Source organism: Cyanistes caeruleus, chromosome 20, assembly GCF_971803275.1.
Source record: "Cyanistes caeruleus chromosome 20, bCyaCae1.hap1.1, whole genome shotgun sequence".
Lineage (NCBI taxonomy): Eukaryota > Metazoa > Chordata > Aves > Passeriformes > Paridae > Cyanistes > Cyanistes caeruleus.
The window spans coordinates 6,529,923-6,549,157 of NC_141720.1; the positions used below are offsets into that span (position 1 = coordinate 6,529,923).

At 46.4% G+C, this 19,235-nt stretch overlaps 2 protein-coding genes across 42 annotated transcripts in view; one reads left to right on the plus strand and one right to left on the minus strand.

The window, feature by feature from the left end:
• Nucleotides 1-19,235, minus strand: part of TSC1 (TSC complex subunit 1) — a 53,009-nt gene that overhangs the window by 23,847 nt on the left and 9,927 nt on the right. For 8 of the 41 annotated variants that reach the window (XM_086858273.1, XM_086858272.1, XM_086858267.1 and 5 more), the window contains exon 1: nucleotides 2,191-2,295. The exons of 2 other annotated variants lie outside the window; for them this stretch is intronic. The gene's annotated coding sequence lies outside the window, so the exon portion shown is untranslated. Of the gene's footprint in view, nucleotides 1-2,114; nucleotides 2,579-19,235 lie in introns of those variants that run through there. 31 more of the 41 variants (XM_086858248.1, XM_086858269.1, XM_086858266.1 and 28 more) reach the window with 15 other exon arrangements.
• Nucleotides 2,554-17,770, plus strand: GFI1B (growth factor independent 1B transcriptional repressor). Its single transcript, XM_023938252.2, has 7 exons — nucleotides 2,554-6,586; nucleotides 11,566-11,688; nucleotides 13,057-13,203; nucleotides 13,741-13,994; nucleotides 14,263-14,400; nucleotides 14,825-14,990; nucleotides 15,410-17,770. Exons 2-7 carry the CDS (start codon nucleotides 11,574-11,576, stop codon nucleotides 15,586-15,588), a joined length of 999 nt encoding a protein of 332 aa, XP_023794020.1. The 5' UTR covers nucleotides 2,554-6,586; nucleotides 11,566-11,573; the 3' UTR covers nucleotides 15,589-17,770.

A 19,235-nucleotide genomic window follows, 5' to 3' on the forward strand; every position in this document is an offset into this window, starting at 1 on the left:
ATGAATAATGCCCAGGAAAGGGACAGCAATTCACCACAGTAAGAACTTTACTCTGGATCTTAATGTGCTACTCAAAGAAATGCTTATGCTAAGAAAGGAAACATCATTACTTGTCCTCAGTATGTTTATTAAACTACATGAACATATAATACCAGACATTAATCTGTAACATTCTTTCTTAAATACACACCTGTCTGCAACTTGCCACAAAATCTGGTGCCCTCCTTCCTCTGCTTCCACCACGGCAAAGCTCTTTGATTATTTTATTTGCTTATTATTGAAAAATTCCAGAATTGTTTGGGTTGGAAAGGACCTTAAAGACCATCAAGTTCCACTCCCTGCCATGACAGGGACACCTTCCACTATCCCAGGTTGCTCCAAGCCCCATCCAACCTGGCTTGGGATCCAGGGGCAGCCACAGCTGTTCTGGGCACCCTGGGCCAGGGCCTCAGCACCCTCACAACAAAGGATTTATTCCTAATAAATGAAAAGGTATCTTTTCCCAATATATATTTATGTGTGTGCACCATGCATGTGTTACAGTTTGCACAGAGGCTGAATCACATCCCCAGCTCCTGTCAGGGCTGACAAGAAGGTGCCTGGCAGTTGGAAGAATTTCAGGAATCAGGACAAGTCAACATCCCAGCAGTCCAGCTGCAAATAGAGCCAGCATTCATTTTAAACTACAAATAGTTACTGAAGACAAATATTTGTCCAAACACCAAAACAACTGCAGTCGGCCAGCGTATCTCACATGGGAATCCATTAATAATGTGACTTTTTTAGTCACCATAAAGGTAACAAAGAGTTAAGGTGTCAGGATTAAACACAGCCAGAGATAAAATAATTTCAATTAAATCTTATCTCATGACACATTAGGTATTCTGACACCTTTTCATCATTGTAAGTCCATGTAATTCCCCACAAATGTAGTCCTGGGTGAACTGGGCTGCTAAAAAACCAGAACAAATGAACAAACAAAAACAAAGCAGAAGGGTTTTCACTGAGTAAAGGATGTTAAGCCCCTGATTTTATTTTAAACTTCAGTGTGGTGTAGCTGTTTCTGCTAAGTGGAGTACCTGACTGCTGCTCAGCAAAGACAACAGCAGATAGATAGATTCCCAAGGTCTGCACTGATTATTAACACTTCCAGAGTTTTCAAAGATTTACTTTCTAGTTTTTCATACATGTAAATTGAAGAGGAATTTTTTTCAGCTAATGGGATAACTTCAGTAGTGCTTTGATTCTGATGGATTTCCAACAACTATCCCCAGAAGGTAATGTCAGGAAACTGCAGGCTCAGACCACGAAAAGAATGAAAACCTGTATTAGCACCCACTGGAAGGTTCTCTGGAAACAGTAGTTCTGGAAAGAGTTCTGCACACAAAACCTGATCCCGGTTTCTGGGTCATTTCCAGGGGTTTTGAATCATACATTCCTTTAAGGCACGTTCTTCCTTTCATTCATTGCCTTGTAAAAGATTCATTAAAAAAACCCCAACCCCGAACAGCAAGGAAAGAAGCTCTGCCTAAACTGATAAAACAATGACAGAGGCTGCATCCATAGCAAACAAAGGGTGAAAACTTCAGAACTGCAGCCTTCCAAGTTCTTTGTGATAACAGGAAGCAAAATGTTTTATTGTAGAAGTAAACAACATCCTGACTTCACATTACCTACCCAGAAGCAAGGAAATGAGAAAAGCCTTCCTCACCGAGGGGACAGACTTTAACAAGTCTTTGACTGCTTTATTTAATGCTCTACCCCGGACAAGGGAACCTCGTCAGCAAGTAACCAAGGCGGGGGAAACCTGGAAATCGCCACAGCCTTTGCAATGGGGGTGCTGAGCCTTTTTGGATAAAAAGCTCAGAACTAAAAGGGCGCTTTGGCTGGTAGGGGGACCCTGCTGGGGGGAGCAGCGCCCCGAGCCCCCCGGGCAGCGCTCCAGAGCAAGTTTGTCTGGAAAAAAGGAAAGGGGACAGAGGGAGGCAGGAAAGGGGACGGAGGGAGAACATCACCCCCCCCTCCTTCCCCATCGCCTCGACCCCTTCCCTTTCTCCTACCGCCTCCTCCCCCAACCCTTTCTCCCTGCTTCCCCGCTCATCTATCTGCTTTGCCTCCTCCTCTCCGTCCCCACGGCTGTCCCCGGTGTCGCCGCGGCGGTGGCAGCGGGAGGCGGCCCGGCACACTCACCTCTCCCTCTCCTCCCCTCAGCTGTTTACCACTCCGGGCTCCTCCGGCCCACAGGGCGCCGCCATCTTGGCCCTGCCTCCCCCTCCCATCACAGCGCTTCGCCCCTCAGATCCCTCCGCCGCACAACCTAGTCCTGTCTCACCGCCTCGTTTTCCGCGGGCTTCCCGGCGTCTCTCCCGGTCCCTCCCCGCCTCGCTCGCTTCTCCCGCCTCACGGGACATTCCCACCTCGGAGGATGAACGAGGGGCGAGCCCGCAACCGCCGCGCCCCCGCGGAGTCCCACAGCGGAGGGATCTCGGCGGGGGCAGCGCTGCGGCGAGCGGCGGTCGCGTGATGCGAGGGGCGGGGCCGCGCGCGGGCGGTAAACAAGGCCCGGCCCTGAGGGGACGCGGCGGCCGTGGATGGGGGTTCATTTCTCCTCGCTCTCCGCGCTTCCACTTGGGTGTCCCGTTCAAAGTGCGGGGATTTGTTCAAAGGGAGTAAAAAAGTGTCTCGGAGGTGCCGCTGTGTGCGGGGCGGTGCTGACGGGACACGGCTCTGGTGGCTCCCGGACAGAAGCCCCGGGCACGCGCCCCAAGTTTCATTGATTTTAATTGATGAGCGTGCAAAGCTTGTTTCCTTCTCCCGTTTTTGGATCCCTGAGGACTTACTCATCCAAACCGTGGACAAAGATTCTGTCTTTGTTTTTGTTTTCTTTTTTCCCCTCCTAGAATGCAGCAGCCATATGACACATCCTATCCTTGCAGATAAAGGTCAATCTTTCCCTATGGAAAATGCAGGGTAGGAGGGGAGAAAGAAAATCACCGCAGGGAAGGATTTCCAACCTTCGGTTTCGTGTGCCACGTACAACAGGTTTAAAACTCAACATTTCAGCCTCCAGGCTGGTGGGATCTCCGTGTTTTTCCTTTTCCAAGGAGTAGCAGCTCCGCAAGGGACACAGCGAGGGTGCTCGATCTGACTCTGGAGCGCATTAATTGTCCCCAGATCCCAGCAGGAATCACAGGCATTAAATTTGCAAAGTGGAAATGAGGTCCAAAGGAAGAAAAACAGAATAGAGCCCCATCTGAGAGGCATCAGTTGATTTTTAACTTCTGCAGCGGTTTTTGTGTTTCTTCTTCTTGTGTTCCTTCCCGCTGCACCTGCTATGGGTCATCCTGACTCATGATGAGATAAGAGTTGCTTGGAGCCAGCATATTTTTAATCTAGTCCTGCCTTGTGCCTGGCAATTAATATTTATTATGGTCTGGACAAAGTGATGGTAATTTTTTTTACTTGTGTGCAGAAGACATGTTTGTTTAATCTGCCACAGAAAAGAGTGGAAATTAAGATGAGCTTCAGAAAAGAGCTGGAAGCAATTAGTAGTGTTATTTTACTGGGACTTAATTGCTGTAACAGTCAAATTGACAAAGAAAACATGGATGCTATAGCAGGGGTTTGCTGCTGGATTTGAAAGGAGAAACAACTGCACTAAAAGGGACGTGTTATGCTGTAATTAACCTGTTTATTATTACTGAGCTGAACATTTAAAAATCTATTTACTTCGGACACACTGGAGCATGTGACACATAATAACCACTCACAGCAGCACACAAAATTAAACTGTCCTTGTGTGCAAGCAGGGCTCTCTAAGTTCCCGGTGGCCTGTGTGGGTCAGGGCCAGGACAAGTCTCTGGGAACCCAGATAAGCTCTGTGTGGCTCTCCCTTCGTGCTGAGCCTGAATAAGAGAGAATGGGGAAAGTGATATCAACAGGAATAACATAAAATAAGAATGACCACACGGGGTCAGCTCAAAGGTTCTTCCAGCCCCAAATGCACTTCCAGCTCTCTGGGTTTATAAGTCAGCTTGTGTAAGTCACCTTTTGATGGTGATTTCAGTGGAGAGATGAACAAAAGCTATAGACAGAAATCCAGGGAAGAGTAAAACACAACAAGCCAAGCTGACTGATCTTCCATCCTGCAGCTTTTTGCTCCACAGGAATCCCTGAAATAAAGACAGAAGGAAGGGGTGGGAGCTGAAGAAACCACAGCAGTGTCCCTATGTCCCTCCAGGCTTTGCAGTGTGGTGACATTGGTCCTGAATGAGAGTTCCTGTGCTGTTAGGTCAGGGGTCAGCACTTACATCTGGGCCTTGTGAGCTCGTGGCTACCATAAGCTGATCCAGCTGTTACTGACATCCTCCTTTTGCACAGGGCTGTGCCCAGTCCTCCTGGCCACATTCTGCTGCCATTTGCACTTTGTATCAACGGGAGGTCTGTGCTCAAGAGATGCTGGCAGAAGCTAGCTCCAATGTTTCATAAAATAACATCTCAGTCCTTTTCAGCAGCTTGTCATTTTCCTATTTTGTTTAACTCCTGTAACTGTCTTCATATGAAACCCTGAAGCTGCAATGTGCATGTTGGGTTTCTGTTACAATGCTTGTTTTTGTAGCGGGAAATGTAATCCCTCAAATGCCTGTGTTTAAGAGAATGCAAATCAGCTTCAAACACAATGCCTTGGGAACGTTTCTTTCATGCAAAACCCGGCTAGATAAATATGGAGGGGAGGAGGGAGCAGGAAAAGGGATTGTTCGCTTCTATAAACAACAAGAATTAATTATGCTCAGTAAATGACAGATGGGTTAAGATCAAAATCTGAATCTTTCTCAATGTGGGTGAAATCCACGCTCTTATCTCTGAGTTGCATCAACCCCATTGCACAGCTCAGCTGGTGCCATGGGGCAATGCCACAGCTGGCACTTGTGCCTGTCCTGGCACAGCATTGGGAACAGCAGGTCCTGCCGTGGCCAGGACCAGAATCCCTCTGCTCTCGGCCCCGAGTGTCCCTGGCCCACATCTGCTCCCTCAGGGAAGCTCCAGCCTCCCGCTGGGCCCAGCAGAACAAAGGTTGTTCCTTCCTGGTGTTCCCCACCCTGAGCTGCAGCAGGAAAAGGGACACAGAAGAGACATGCAGCTGTAGGAAACAGTGAAATGCATTTGGAAGCTCACAGGGAGCTGGAAAACTCGGTCTCCTGAGGAATTTTCCTGTTGGTGGCAGTCCGGTACTCAGCACACAACAGCTGCTGTACACTTCTTTACCTCTGGAATGATAAATTCCATGGAAGGCATCCCTGCACTCTCAGTTCCACCATGCACAGAGAGCTGTGAGCACAGGAGAGGACAACTGAGGGCACACACAGCTCATGCCACAGTGCACCTGCACAGCCAGGAGGGTTGGGATAACTAGAGAATAGGTGGAATCAAGGAATTACTCCCTTTCTCTCTCTCCCAAGTATTTGGGGATTTCAGCTCTCCTAGTTTGTCTCCAAATAAGAGTGATGTCCAAGGATTCTAAAAGAAAAACCTGCTCTCCAGCTCCTGTTCCCACCTGTGCTAGAGAACAACCTGGGGACAGTCACTCTGCCCCTGCTCCATCCTCCCACCTTCCACTGGGTCATTACTTTGACACTCAATTATTTCACATTTGCAAAGCCATTCTCAAACCTTTTTTGAAAGCAAGTGATAGAAGTGCAAATTTTTATTATTGCTCTTGAAGAGCTTTTAGCAAAGCTGTTGTTAATGAGCTTGCTTAATGAGCTTTCTTAAATCTATATTTATACCCTATATACAGCTGTATATAGATAGAGCAATGCCTTAAATATGTGTGGATTGCACACACATATGCCTGGGAAAATGAAGGGTGATTAACACGCATCTTCTTGGGTTATACCGTGCAAGTATTTATTCCTTTTTCCTTGGAAATTGGAAAGATAAAAGATCCATTCTGGAATAAAATAATTCTGTGCATATGTGCTCGATGGTTTTGTTTATGAGCCCCGAGTATGTGTGTGTGTATGTGTGTTAGACAGATGGTGTGTCTGTTTGTAAGAGATATGATGCGGGGATGAATGTGTGTAAAATTACAGGTTTCTTAAGGGCTTTTATTTAATTTTCTTTTCTTTTTTTTTTTTTTTTTTCCTTAAGGAAAATACAAAATAACAAATGCCTGCTCAGTACATTATTTCCTGTGTCATGCTTTTTGTCAATATGACAGAGTATTCCTGCAGAAGGCAAAGCTGCACCCAAAAGTGAAGGGTGCTGCCCCCAGGGCTTCGAGCTGGGCATCGTGAATTCTCTTCAAGTTGTCAAAGTCCTGGGAAGTTTTGATAAGCAAATACCTTCTGGGCTCTGTCTCTTATTGGCTGTTTCTTCACCGCCAGATTTTGACACAAATAATCTGATTGAAAAATCAGGGAGGGGAACAGGAAAAAAAAAAAACAGAGAGAAAAAAGGAGAAGTATCTATTTCAGCAGACTGCAACCAAGTGAAAAAGTGGAAGAAGAGTCCCAAGAGAAGACGACGTTTTGCTTGTCTGGGGAGATTTCAAGGCAAATCCAGTAAAGCAAAGTCCCTCAAACAGGTGATTGATTTATTCTTTTAAACACTTTTAATTGCATTGGTTTTCTCATTTTTCTGATCTGTTTTTCTAAGCTTTATTCATTCTTCTTCTTTGCTTGTGTCTGCAAATATGTAACATATTCCACTGCCTAAGCCACTTGTCCTGAGGACTCCTTTATGGTAATAGTTCACCTGACTCATTTGAATTGAATCTTTTGAAATTATATGCCATGTACTTCACTTTCACATGTGAAAATGGTAATAGAACAAAATATAAGAGAAGTGACAATGGTCCCAGGTACCTGTGTCCCAGCCAGCTCCATCAGCAGGAGCTGTGGAGTTTTTTACTTCGCCATTGAGGAGGGGGCAAACTGTGTTTTTCCTTTTAATTGCTCTTTTATAGGGCCAGATCTTTACATTCAGAGAGCAGCACACCTCTGCTGCCATCACCTGCTCCAGTTTATGTAGATGACAATTCCTCTCCCATTCCCAGGATTTTTGCTTCGAATCCGTCTTTTATTATTTTTCCACCCTTTTTAAATATGGGCTGATGAATCTAACAAATTTTAGCATATGGAATTAGCTATTTATGGGCGCTTCTCATATCACAAGATTGATTCAATACATTAATGATTTGCAAGTTCACATTGAAATTGCATCTGTACATTAAGGAGATCTGGAATTTGGTGGATTGCACTGTATAATTCCATGCATGGAAGCCTAAGGCAAAGTTTCCTAAAGCCAGTAGCATTCCCAACACCACATGGAGCTATGGGAGCTTTCTAGAGAACAAGTGCTGCAATTACAGTCTAAATATTTTTTTTCTGGGTGTTGCAGCTATTTCTGTTCAACTTCTTGGTCAAAATTTCCACCATAATTTTCTGCCCCTGCCATAATCCATTTATCCAATTCTTACCACAAGAATTAAAAATCTCTTGTTCATTTTTCCAATAAAAAAGTCCCATTTAAATTTCTTGCCCTAAGTCCATTCAATTATGCTAGGGGGACTAGTGGAAAAATGATTAATTTTGTTGTAAAGAGGTGAATATCTTTTAAATTTGACCTTATGTTTAAAGAGTCAAGAGTCCATAAAATATTTTATTTTATTTTATTTTATTTTATTTTATTTTATTTTATTTTATTTTATTTTATTTTATTTTATTTTATTTTATTTTATTTTATTTTATTTTATTATTTCATTTTATTTCATTTTATTTCATTTCATTTTATTTCATTTTATTTCATTTTATTTCATTTAATCTCTTAAATTTCTTGTTCTACTTTGTGCTTTTTTTCTTCGAAAATGCAGTCTTTTGAAAGACAAACTATTCTGTACTTTTGGAAGCTTCACTTTTTCCAGAAAAAAAGCAGAAAAAACAAAGCAGGAAAATGGCAATATTAAGATATAAATATAAATAATATAAATGAAGTAATGGAAAGGAAAAAGCCCTTTTTAGCCTAAAATTTTGTATGCTCATCAACTTATCTGAAAATGTGGTGTAATGTACTACTAGTGAGTTCTAGCCTTGTAATGCCAGTTAAAATTTAATGTTTCCCTGAGTGTAGTAAGAAAAAGCATTTAGTCTATACAATTAACCTTGGAAATCTGAAAACAGAATTACCTGAATTAGAGAAAAATGTAAGTCAGCTTTAGAATGGAGCTTTCACTGCAAATTGGGGTCATTGTGGCACAATCCTACAAACCTAATTCACCGAGAGTATGAATTTCCTCTAAATTACATCAAAGGACCAGTCCTGTGGGTTTGGTCACTGAGAGCTGTAGTGAAGTGAGAGTTAGGGCTGCAAGAGGAACATGGGATTCAGTAAAATGAGGATCTTGGGTCAGAAGCCACCCCTAAACTAAAAACCAAACCCATTTGCGATGTTTCAGTGACCTGTTAGATTTTTACCTGGGATACTCTGCAAAATCATCCAAAAGGATACCTGAGGGTGAAGGAACTCAGAGTTTGAACACACAAATGCTGGATCTGCTTTCAGATCTGACTGGGGAATTTATAACTGGTAAAATAAAGTCTTCTAAGGTGCTTCAGGTGAGGTACCCAAAATAGTGAAGCTGCTTTTTTCCCTTTGGCTCCTGCTGTCTTTTCCTCAGGGCACATTATAACATTATTATACAGCTGCATGAATGGCAGGCTAATATGAATGTCAATTCTAGCCACCTACTGGTTTTATGTCCTATATTGAATTAATAAAAATGTCAGAACACTTCCATTTTGGATGGGCATTCCTACCCCAGCAATAAATTCCCTTGTGCACTTACCAGTCCAGGTAGAAACTGCTGCCACAGGGGCTGAAATGAACAGACTCCAAAAAACGAAAGTTTAATTTTCAGCAAAAGATCGAAGCTAAATTCTGTCAGAAGCTTCAATAACTCTAAGACATAGCAGGGTGCGGGGTCCATTGTCCACAGCACTGCTTTTCCTGGGAAATACAGTGAGCCACTAGGAGCAGCTGATCTCTTGCTACAGATAATCTGGAGTTTCGAGGGAAAACAGTCCTTTTTCCTCCCACAATCTCTGCTTGTAGCTTTCCTCTAGCCTGGTTGTGTGAATCACAAAGCCAGTCCAGTGCAGTTGTTAATTAACTCTGCTTTGGGCTCCCAGTTCCTTTTTTTTTCTGTAAAATGGGGTGGGGGAAGGTGACTTCCTTTTACAACGTTCAGTCCATTGAAGATGGTTGTGCTCAGTCATGGCCCTTATCAGCAGTCAGGATACTGGACCAAATTTGACTTTTACACAAGCTGGGGCAAACACATCCAGAAAGATTCTTTTTCTTCACTAGAAAAGAGGGGCTGTACTTAGTGCTGTCTGCACCTGGCATATGGGCACTGCCGTAAAACTTTGCTGGATCGCTTAAGCCACCCATCTCCAGTCCTCTGATTTATACCTGGCTGTGCTGCCCAGCTGCTGCCACAGGATTCTCCAGGATTCTCTGGCCTGAGGGCAGGGAGAGTGGCTGTTCCAGCAGGCACAGCTGGATGCAGGCACAGCTGGATGCAGCCTCTCACCCACTGCCAGATCCTCTTCTTCCACTGTGGAGGAAGCCCAGGGGAATGAGCTGGTTAATTCAGGCAGAGAAATCCGATATCTGAAGCTTCCTGGTGTGGATACCCCCCCATTGTGGACAGGGTGCTGCCCCACCACATGGGGAAATCTCTGTGACAGGAATGGAAATTCCAGGTCTAAAGGGTTCGAGGCAGCACTTTAACTTGGGACAGGTCTATAATGTGGTGTTGGGTGAGTGCAGGGGTAGCTCAGCTGGGACTGACCAAGAGGTCAGCAGTGCTGCTGGAATGGGAGGGACACAGGCTGAGCTGAAGGGTTATAACCCACTGCAGAACAGCCCTGGGTTTGCACTGAGCTGCAGCTATTTCTGTGCCTGCAGCTTTGCACTGGGCAGGGATTCTTTACAGCTCTTTGAATGAGCCTCATTAGAGAGTTCCAGGAGAGCAAAAAGCAGCCACATACTTCAGTGCCCCTTGCCTCAAGGGCCTGCTTATGGTTCATCCTCAGTGCTGTTCTGTCCTTTTTCTAAAATTAAATTAAAAGTCTGCACTTGGCCTCAGCTTTCTATTATTCATCTCAAGCTACACGTAAATTTCTTGGAAAAAGATGAAGAAAAATAGGTGAGTCATTTCAGAAGTAAAAATGGTTAGAACCAAAAAGAGTTATCCCTGAAATCATAGCTGGAACAGTGGGAATCCTGGACCAGATTTAAAAGGACAGCAGCATATTGAAAGGCAGCTGGGCTGGGAGCACCCCAGCAATTCCCTTGTCCCCAGCAGACCTGGCTGTGGGAATTCCACAGCTTTAGGTACTACTGTAAATATGTCCCTCAAACCTTTAAACACCACTCGGCTCTGCAATTATATTTAGCATGAAGGGGTAGCACAGGTGCTTCTCAACTCTGGGGAACAGACCTTTCCACCCCTGCCTGTTTGGGATTCCAGGACTGCTCTGTCCTTGGACAGACATTTCATATAATTCCTGCTTAAAAGGAGAAAACTTTGTGGATTTTGGGGTTTTTTTCTTTAGTAAGTAAGAAGCTTCCACTGAACTGCTCTCAGGATTGAACAAAACTTAATAACAGTTTCCAGTCAACAGAGAGCCAGGACTTAAATGCTGACTTTTCAAATGAAATATACCAAGATTTGTTTTTAGTGCCTCTATCCCAAACAATTACAAAGGAAAATGCAAATACACATGCAAATAAGGCACCAACTGCTATTCCTGAACGCAACATCATCCCTGTTGCCACCCTGCCTCCAGCAGAGCAGTTACCAGCCCCAGGGAGCGGGCACAGGGCGGGCTGGGTTCTGGGTAGCAAAGATAACACATGCATTGCAGGAGAATTTGGTATGATTAAATTTCAGCATTTTATGTTTGTCCCTAACCCGCCATTTCAACGATCTGTAATATGTGAGTTGGGTCCAAAAGGTGACTTCTCAGCCAGCCCTCCTGCTCTGGCTCTGCTCTGTTGTTTGTCAGCCAGAACCCCAACTACTCAAGCAAGAGGGAAACCCTCCACACATCATTCTGCAGGGATTTCCCTGTCACTCTCCTATTGCTGATGTAGCTTCTATCATTATTGTTTATATAATAATTTCACAGTAGAGCCCAGGCCATAGCTTGGGACTGGGCCCTTCCAGGCACAGCAGAAACACTCAGACTTTCTCCAGTGGGGATCTCTAACCCTTGGTTCCCTCTGTGTCCTCTCAGGGAGGAGAAGATCAGAGATGTAGCCTGTCCTGTAGTCAGAGCAGGACTACAAGACACAGGTCCTGGCTTCCAACCAGGTTTTGGTCTGTAACACAGCACTCAGGTTAAGCCTGTCCCTGTTTCTTTTTCTGTAATCCTTTGCCTCAGCCAGGGGTAGATTGTGAAGTGTGGTTTTTACAGAGCACACTTAATCTGAAATGAGTGGGAAGTTACTCCCCAAGCCACAGAGGTTTACCTGGTGTTTTTCTGTGTGTCATCCCAGAAAGTAAGATGCCACGTTCCTTTTTGGTGAAGAGCAAAAAGGCTCACACCTATCACCAGCACCGCTGTGTGGAAGATGACCTGCCAGTGCTCACGTGGAGTCCAGTCACCTCTGCCTTCACTGGTGAGTCAATCCATCCCCTGGGCTTATAGGAACACACAGGCATAAATCAGTAACCCAGTAGGCAGCTAAGGGAGCAGGATGAGTGAGCTAAAGAGCATCCAAAGGCTTCTACACAGGAATGCCAGTCTAAGGGCAAGCTGATCCCTTACTGTGTGTCCTTTCTCTACACCAAATCCACACTGATCCTCCCTTTGCTTCCTGCTGGGTTCCTGGGGAGATTAGAGCTATAAGATGCTGTGTGGAGTTGGTCACACTTGGGAAAAATGACCAACTTCAGGCCACTAAGGGAAAAGAGCTGGCACTGGGTTGTCAGTGTTCTACAAACTCACAACTTTGCCACCTCCATCTCCAGTTTCATGTGTTCACTGCCCACATTCCCTCTGGACTGCATCTGCTCTACCTAGAGGTGTTACCATCTCTTCCTGGTGTTAACACCACCCAACACACTTCTGCCCATCCCTGCTGTCCTCTCTCTGCTCCAGCTCCTGCTCTTCCACAGCCATCCAAGCAGTGGCAGGGCCAGGGGAGTTTCTTCTTCCTTCAGGCACCATTCAAATTTTATTTATTCAAATTTAGGATCAATTTACCCTTTGTTCTAGCCCTGGCTATCAAACTAGAGTCTAGCCCTGAGATAAGTTTGATAAAAAGGAAAGGAGGTAACATTTTAACTTCCATTCCTGCCATCATCCTTCAGCCATTTGTTGTGTCTTTGGTGCAGTGGCAGGTTTAACAACAGATAAATACGGTCTTTCAGCAGATCTGTCCCATCTCCAGCAGAAGGGAGACATGTGTTGGACCTCTGTCCATTTTAGATTCTTACTACGAAGTTTATCAAGGGCTGGTTGGTGTCTTTAAGGGCTAAGACAAGCGTGGAGAAATAAATGAGAGTGTGGGCAGGAGGAGGTGAGGCTCAGTGCATAAGGACATGCCTCCCCTCTCTGCTTCCCTCCTTGTCTGTCCATAAATCCAGCTTAACAATACCCAGCTTCTCGGGAGAGGGCTGGGGAGGTTAATAAGTTAGTGATTGTTAATTACCCACACAAGCGGAAATGGTTTTAAATAGGGAAATTATTCCTACAGCATAATTCTAGGGTTGGTTTTCTCTAACTGTATCAGGTATCAAGATCCAATCATCTCATCCTGCCCCTCTGCCTTGCCTATCTCATCTTGCTTGGAATTTCCCTTCGTCAGCAATGGGCAGATCTTGAATGCTGATGGCATTACTCTGCACTTCCTCAGGGAACTGAGCATGGGCTGCTGTGCCCAGGCAGGAGTTCACACATGAGTACAAAACTCACCTGAACAGACTCCTCTTGTTACAGCAAGAGTGACATAACTGTGACATGACTGTGACACTGCTCTTTGCAGCCACAGGAGACAGGACACCAGAGGACATCAAGAAACAGGACCTGGGATGTGTGGTTCCAAAACAAGAAAAGGACCCACCTGAACTGAAAGAAGAAAGTGTCCCTGTCCAGTACCTGAGCAGGATGCTGCCAGGCCCTTCAGCTCAAGGTTTGCTACCCAAAACCCAAATTGCAAAAGAGGTCAGGGCTGAGCTGGTTACGGAGCTCCTAAAACTGGGCCCAGATTTTTGGTAAAAGAGAGCTCTTATTTTGACATCAATGGTCAAACTTTCCCCAGGCAGAGCTCATCAGGAGCATTCTGTATTTCCCTTTACAGTTCTGGTCTACACCAGAAAGAATGAAGGATAGTGCTGTGATTCCCAATGAATGAACTTCCCCATCTTAATGCAGCTCTGTGCTACATGGGTCACAGCAGGTACCCACAGGATACTTGTTCAAACACCCCATCAAGGAGGGCTAGCAGGGGGCTTAACTCTCCCTTAGCCATAACATTTCCATGGCATTCTTTGCCATAAAATTTCCTCAGATTGAAATCAAAGTCACAACAGGAACTTTACCTGGGGAACTGGGGTTTGAATCAAGAAGTTGCCAACTGCAGCTCCCGAGGTCAGGCAAGATGGGTTACTTTTTTACAACTTCAGGCGATGGTGTGACACTCACTTCTCCCTCTCCTTTGCAAACTCAGAGATGGCCATGCCAGGGCTGGAGATCAAGGGCTGCACTAACACTGTGAACACCCCAACCTTCTACAAAGCCAGCTTTTCCTGGGATGCTTTTCATGTGCCATACAGCTACCAGCAGATGTCTTCCAGCTCCCTGCTGGAGCATCCTGTGAGCCTCTATGGGAGCCACCTCCTGCCAAGCACTGAGCCCCCCCTGGATTACAGCCTGCATTACTCCTCAGACATGGAGACCTTCCACTGTGTCAAGTGCAACAAGGTGTGTGTTGGATGAGAACCTCAGGGATGGGGAGGGCCTGGTGGGATTTTCATAGCACACATGAAGCATGAAACCCATTCTTCATTTGCTCACACCAAAGTGTGTGGCTCAGAGCGTGGCCTGCAGTCAGGAGAACAAAGCACTGGGAATGCTGCAGCTCACAAGAGTTCTCACAGAGGGGAGGATTAAATAAAGAGAAGGAATTGAAAACAGAGGTGGAAATGCAGCCACCTCATGTCAGAAGAATCACTGGGATTTTGTTTTGCAGGTGTTCTCCACTCCCCATGGACTGGAGGTCCATGTCCGAAGGTCTCACAGCGGGACCCGTCCCTTTGCTTGTGAAGTGTGTGGCAAAACCTTTGGGCACGCTGTGAGCCTGGAGCAGCACACCAACATCCACTCCCAGGTGGGTGGCGTGGTTCCAGAGAAGCAGCTCTGGCCCTCAGCTCTTCCTTAATCCATTATAGAGGAAGTGACACTTCCTAGGTTACAAATGTGATGCCTCTCCTGTGGCACGCAGTGACAAGGACAGGAGCTCTTGGTCTCAAAAATCTCAGACTGCCCTTCACAACTCCTTGGAAGGGAAAGGAGGATCATTGCTACTCACTCTTCTGTGCCTCACCTCCTGCTAAAGGGAGCAGGAGTTTGGATCACAAGATAGGATCCATTTCCATAATTAACCCTCCCTGCACTCCCTTTATGCTGCACCCAGCATTATCAGTCCATGAGCCAAGGAGATTTGCTTATCAAATCTACAGTTCTCATCACTCTTCAAGCTCTGTCACATGTCTTGCAGCCTCAGACATCCCATGATTTTCCTTCCCCTACAGGAAAGAAGCTTTGAGTGCAAGATGTGTGGGAAGACATTCAAACGTTCCTCCACCCTCTCCACTCACCTCCTGATCCACTCGGACACACGGCCCTATCCCTGCCAGTACTGCGGGAAGCGCTTCCATCAGAAGTCAGACATGAAGAAGCACACGTACATCCACACAGGTGAGAAACTCAATATTCCAATGGGAAAATGCAAATTAGAGCCCATCATGCCAATGCACATACACAGTCCCCAGACACAGAGGTATTAGACTGGAGATAAGTGCCAAGAGGCACTGGAAAGTCATTATTCCATGTGGGGTGAGACAGCAGGAGGCTGAAGCACATCTGCCTGACAAGGAGGTGGTTATTGGCCAGCCTCTGGTGCATGTTGGGGTTGTACCCAGCCCTGGATTCAGGGAATGGGTCACTCAAGTGGAGAGGACTGTCCCTGGTTCTTCCCATCCTCTGCTGCTGGATCACAATCCAGACACATCCGCAGGAGAGCTGATGCCCAAGCAGCTCTGACTCTGCTAAAATGCATTTCTCTGTTCCTTCACCTCTTAAAGTGTTTTTTTTTTACCATTTTCTGTGCCCTGCAGGGGAGAAGCCCCACAAATGCCAGGTGTGTGGCAAAGCCTTCAGCCAGAGCTCTAACCTGATCACCCACAGCCGCAAACACACCGGCTTCAAACCCTTCAGCTGCGAGCTCTGTGCCAAGGGCTTCCAGCGCAAGGTGGATCTGCGGAGGCACCGGGAGACCCAGCACAGCCTCAAGTGAGGGGTGGCTCCAGGTCTTTACTGGAACTCCCACTTCATGCTCCAGGGAAGAAGACTGTCCCCAGCATCTCCATCCACATTATAAAGCTCCCATGGTGTCCTATGTCCCCCTGAGGATGGCCGAGTCATGCATTGGCTTTGCTGTTTGGCACCACAGGGCCTTGCACATCCCAAAGAAACCTGTGGGAGCTTTCACTTTCTGATTGCAACAGGTACCAACCCAGATCTGACATCACCTGCTCAAGTGTAAATCCAGAGGAATTCCTCCAAGGTCACTATCACTCTGGATTTACACCAGGAGCAGAATCCAGTTTGTCAGGATGCCCAGCGGGAAGGAGGGGACTCCTGGGCTGTTGGCAGCAACAATCTTTGCCAAGCTGGTGCTGTAACCATGTTCTGCTCTGATGGTTGGGAAGATAAGCCCAAGGCATGCAAATAGATTGCATTTAGTCAGCTGTGTTCAACCTGGACAGGCCTTCTGCAGAGACTTGCCCAGGCCATAAATTCTACCAACAGACACCTTAAAGTAATTTCTTTCAGCAGAGCATTTACTCTGATCAAATGACAAGTTAACTGTGCTGTATTTTTAGCTTGGAGTGGGAGGAAAATACTGAAGAAACAGCTCCTATCCCTAGCAGATAACAGGGGTCTCTAAATACATTCCTCAGACACAGCACGATGCAGAGATCCCAAGCAGGCTCCAGGAAGAGCCACACCACAGCACCAGGCAGGAGCTGATCATTCCCCATGTCTTGGTACCATGGGAGAGTTTGGCTGCTCTTGGAACTGGGGCTGGTATGTCCCACAGTATTTCCCTGTACGCTGGACATGCCAGCTTAGAGCTGTCCTGAGCAATCCTGAGTCACTGCATGGGCAGGAGTGACCCTGGATATCACTGTCAAGGGCCAGAGTTCTGCTTGCCAGGCACTCTCCTCAAGGAGGAAGTGACTGAGCCTGTACATGTTGGCAGAGTATGCAAGTACCTCACAAATATTATACAAAGAGAGCAGTGGTATTTCCTCCTTTTGCCAGGTCTAGGGGTTGAAGCAAAGCACTGAAGCAAGTAAAGAACCAGTTCCCCTCCAAGCTCTGCCAGATTCTCTCTCTATAACCTTTGGCAAGTCACCACACTGGGCTTTTGTTTTTCCATCCCTCCTGGTGACGTAGGACTATTCACTCAGGTTTGTGGAGCTCCCCAGGTTCTTAACAGGAAATACAAAGTATTATTATAACATTATTATAAAACAGAAAAGTGTTTTCAGTTAATTGGGGCATTGTAGCAGCATGTGGCTCACTCCATAACTGCATCCCTGAACACACGGCCTTGGACAACAACACCAGTGGGAATTACCCTGGGAATGGGCTGTGGCCATTTCACTCCAAAAGCTTATGAAGGAAAGCTGCCATCATGGGCAAAGACAAAATGGTCTAAGTGGAAAATCCCTGTATTGCCAGGACAGAACTGCCCTCAGTTCCACTGCTGTAAATACCAAGTTACTCTCCTAAAACCTAAACTGTACTTGCCCCTTTTATGCTGTGCCTAAGCTGTAAGTCATTAATATGTACCTGGAAGCTCAAACCCAGAGTCTGTACTCCTGGCTTTACTTGTACACTGTAAATATGTATTTATACTTATTCTAATGTATATTTTTATTGCACTATACCAGACAGTGACATGCACAGGCCTGCTGGGATTTATCTGATAAATCTGTTCCTTCTTAGTAACTGGGCTAACACAGTGTATTTCGTGTTCAAAACATTTATTTAAAGAACAGTTCATACCTGAATCTGGGGACACAGGCAATGGGGATGGGGTGCAAAAGGAGAAAGAAAAGAGTCTAGGATTGCTCTTTATAATTTGAGTGGGAATTAAGATGAAAATTCACGTGCAGGAAAGGGCTCCCATTAGGGAAACTTTCATCCTGGAGACAGACTGGTGCAGAGCCCCACAGAGCCAGAGCCAGCTCTGCAGAGCAGGAGTCGACACACAGAATGTCCAACAGGCAGTGCCAAAGCCCCCAGAAAATCCCTGCTGTCCTTCCCTGAGCCATTCTGGGGAAGGTGCATAACCTGTGATGGAAGTGGTCCCCAGCCCCACAGCCACCTGTGAACATCACACGTGCACAAGCCTTGCTCAAAGTGAAGTCATTTCAGCTTATTAAAACTACTGCCCAAAATGCAAACTGTGTTTGTTATTCCCCTTGTTCTCCACTAATCTGCAAACAGATATACTCAAAAAGGGTGTCAGGAATCTGGACTGCTCAGGAGCAAAACTCTCCAGCCCCAAACCAGCACAGACTTCCCTGGGGACAGCAGAGGGATCTGATGCATGTAAAACTTCCCAATTTTGGCCATTTGGAGCCAAGTGCTGGCACACATCAATTGGCAAGAGTGCCTGTGACCACTCATAAAACCAAACCAGACAGCTGGTTCTTCTGAGCCTCATAAAGAAGAGCTGCTATATCCATTAGATTTTCATTCCTGTCCTTGATTTTCAAGGTACAGAGGAGCTATAACCTTCAATGGACAACTGGGATCTTCCCTCCTGCGTGCTCCTATGGCTTCTCCCTCCAAACACAGCACACATCACCCCAGTCCTGTCTATTTCCCCAGGACTCCAGGGAGGGTTACTGAGCCCAGACATTGCTGAAGAGCAGCTACCCTGGAGGAGCCAGTGCCAGGAGAGAACTGGTGTTGTTAACACTTAGCCTGGTGTTTGTGAGGAGCCTGAGGAGCACATCCCAGGAGATCCAGGGACAACTTTGGCTGGATGGGCAGCGAGTGGAGGAACATGCTGGGATGGCTGCAGGACATGCTGCAGAGCTCAGGAGAACACATCTGTGAACAGAGCAGTGCAGGAGATGCAGGCTGACCCGCTCCCAGAGACACAGCCTGTGGAGGGGGGCCACAGGCAAAGGCACCAGAGAGACAGGAGGTGACAAAAGGGAGGAGGAGGAGGACAGGGAATTAACTTGCAGTGTTTTCCACTAAGAGACTACAGATTCTTCTTCTTGAGTAATGAGCTGCCACTTTAAGATCACCTAATGCCCAAGGCCTGGCATTGCTTGAGGCCTCTGGATGCCAGCAGCCCCAAGGAAAAACAAGGCAGAGCCCCACTGCCCTTCTTCCCTCCCAGCACAGCACCAGCCACAGGCAGACCTGCTACAAAGAGCAGGCAGAGGGCTGCCCTCATCCTTGGAGCTGCTGAATCTACACCATGGGTACCTAAGGATGCTCAGCACCCATCAGGACTAGGCCATGGCTGTCACCAAACACACCTGGCCTTGCTCTGCAAACATGCAAATCCTCCTCAGTTCCAATCACTCTGGTGCAAGCCCTTTCCCACCACCTCCCCTTGCATCACAAACATTCTGATCAGTCAGTCAAGGAAACAGATAGCAAAAAGCAAAATCTCAACTAATCTTTGTGGCTGAAGAAAGAGCTGATTGTTTTTGCCTCTCTTTGAGCCCACTCTGTATCCTGTACTTCCCCAGTCCCCTTCACACCTTCCTCCCTTTATTGTTAGGGGAAAAAAAATCCTGGTCTCTGAGCTGTTTTGTTTAGCAAATGAGGGACATGCAAAGCACTAACCCCGGGCATCTGTCGGGAGGAGAGAGGTGCCTCTGTGTCTTCCAGACAGCCTTGAGG

What these genes read in the sequence shown, in the direction of transcription:
- GFI1B (XM_023938252.2), top strand. Translation starts at nt 11,574, where the DNA reads ATGCCACGTTCCTTTTTGGTGAAGAGCAAAAAGGCTCACACCTATCAC. An exon ending in ACTGTGTCAAGTGCAACAAG is followed by an intron (nt 13,995 to 14,262) that starts GTGTGTGTTGGA and finishes TTTGTTTTGCAG; the next exon opens with GTGTTCTCCACTCCCCATGG. An exon ending in ACACCAACATCCACTCCCAG is followed by an intron (nt 14,401 to 14,824) that starts GTGGGTGGCGTG and finishes CTTCCCCTACAG; the next exon opens with GAAAGAAGCTTTGAGTGCAA.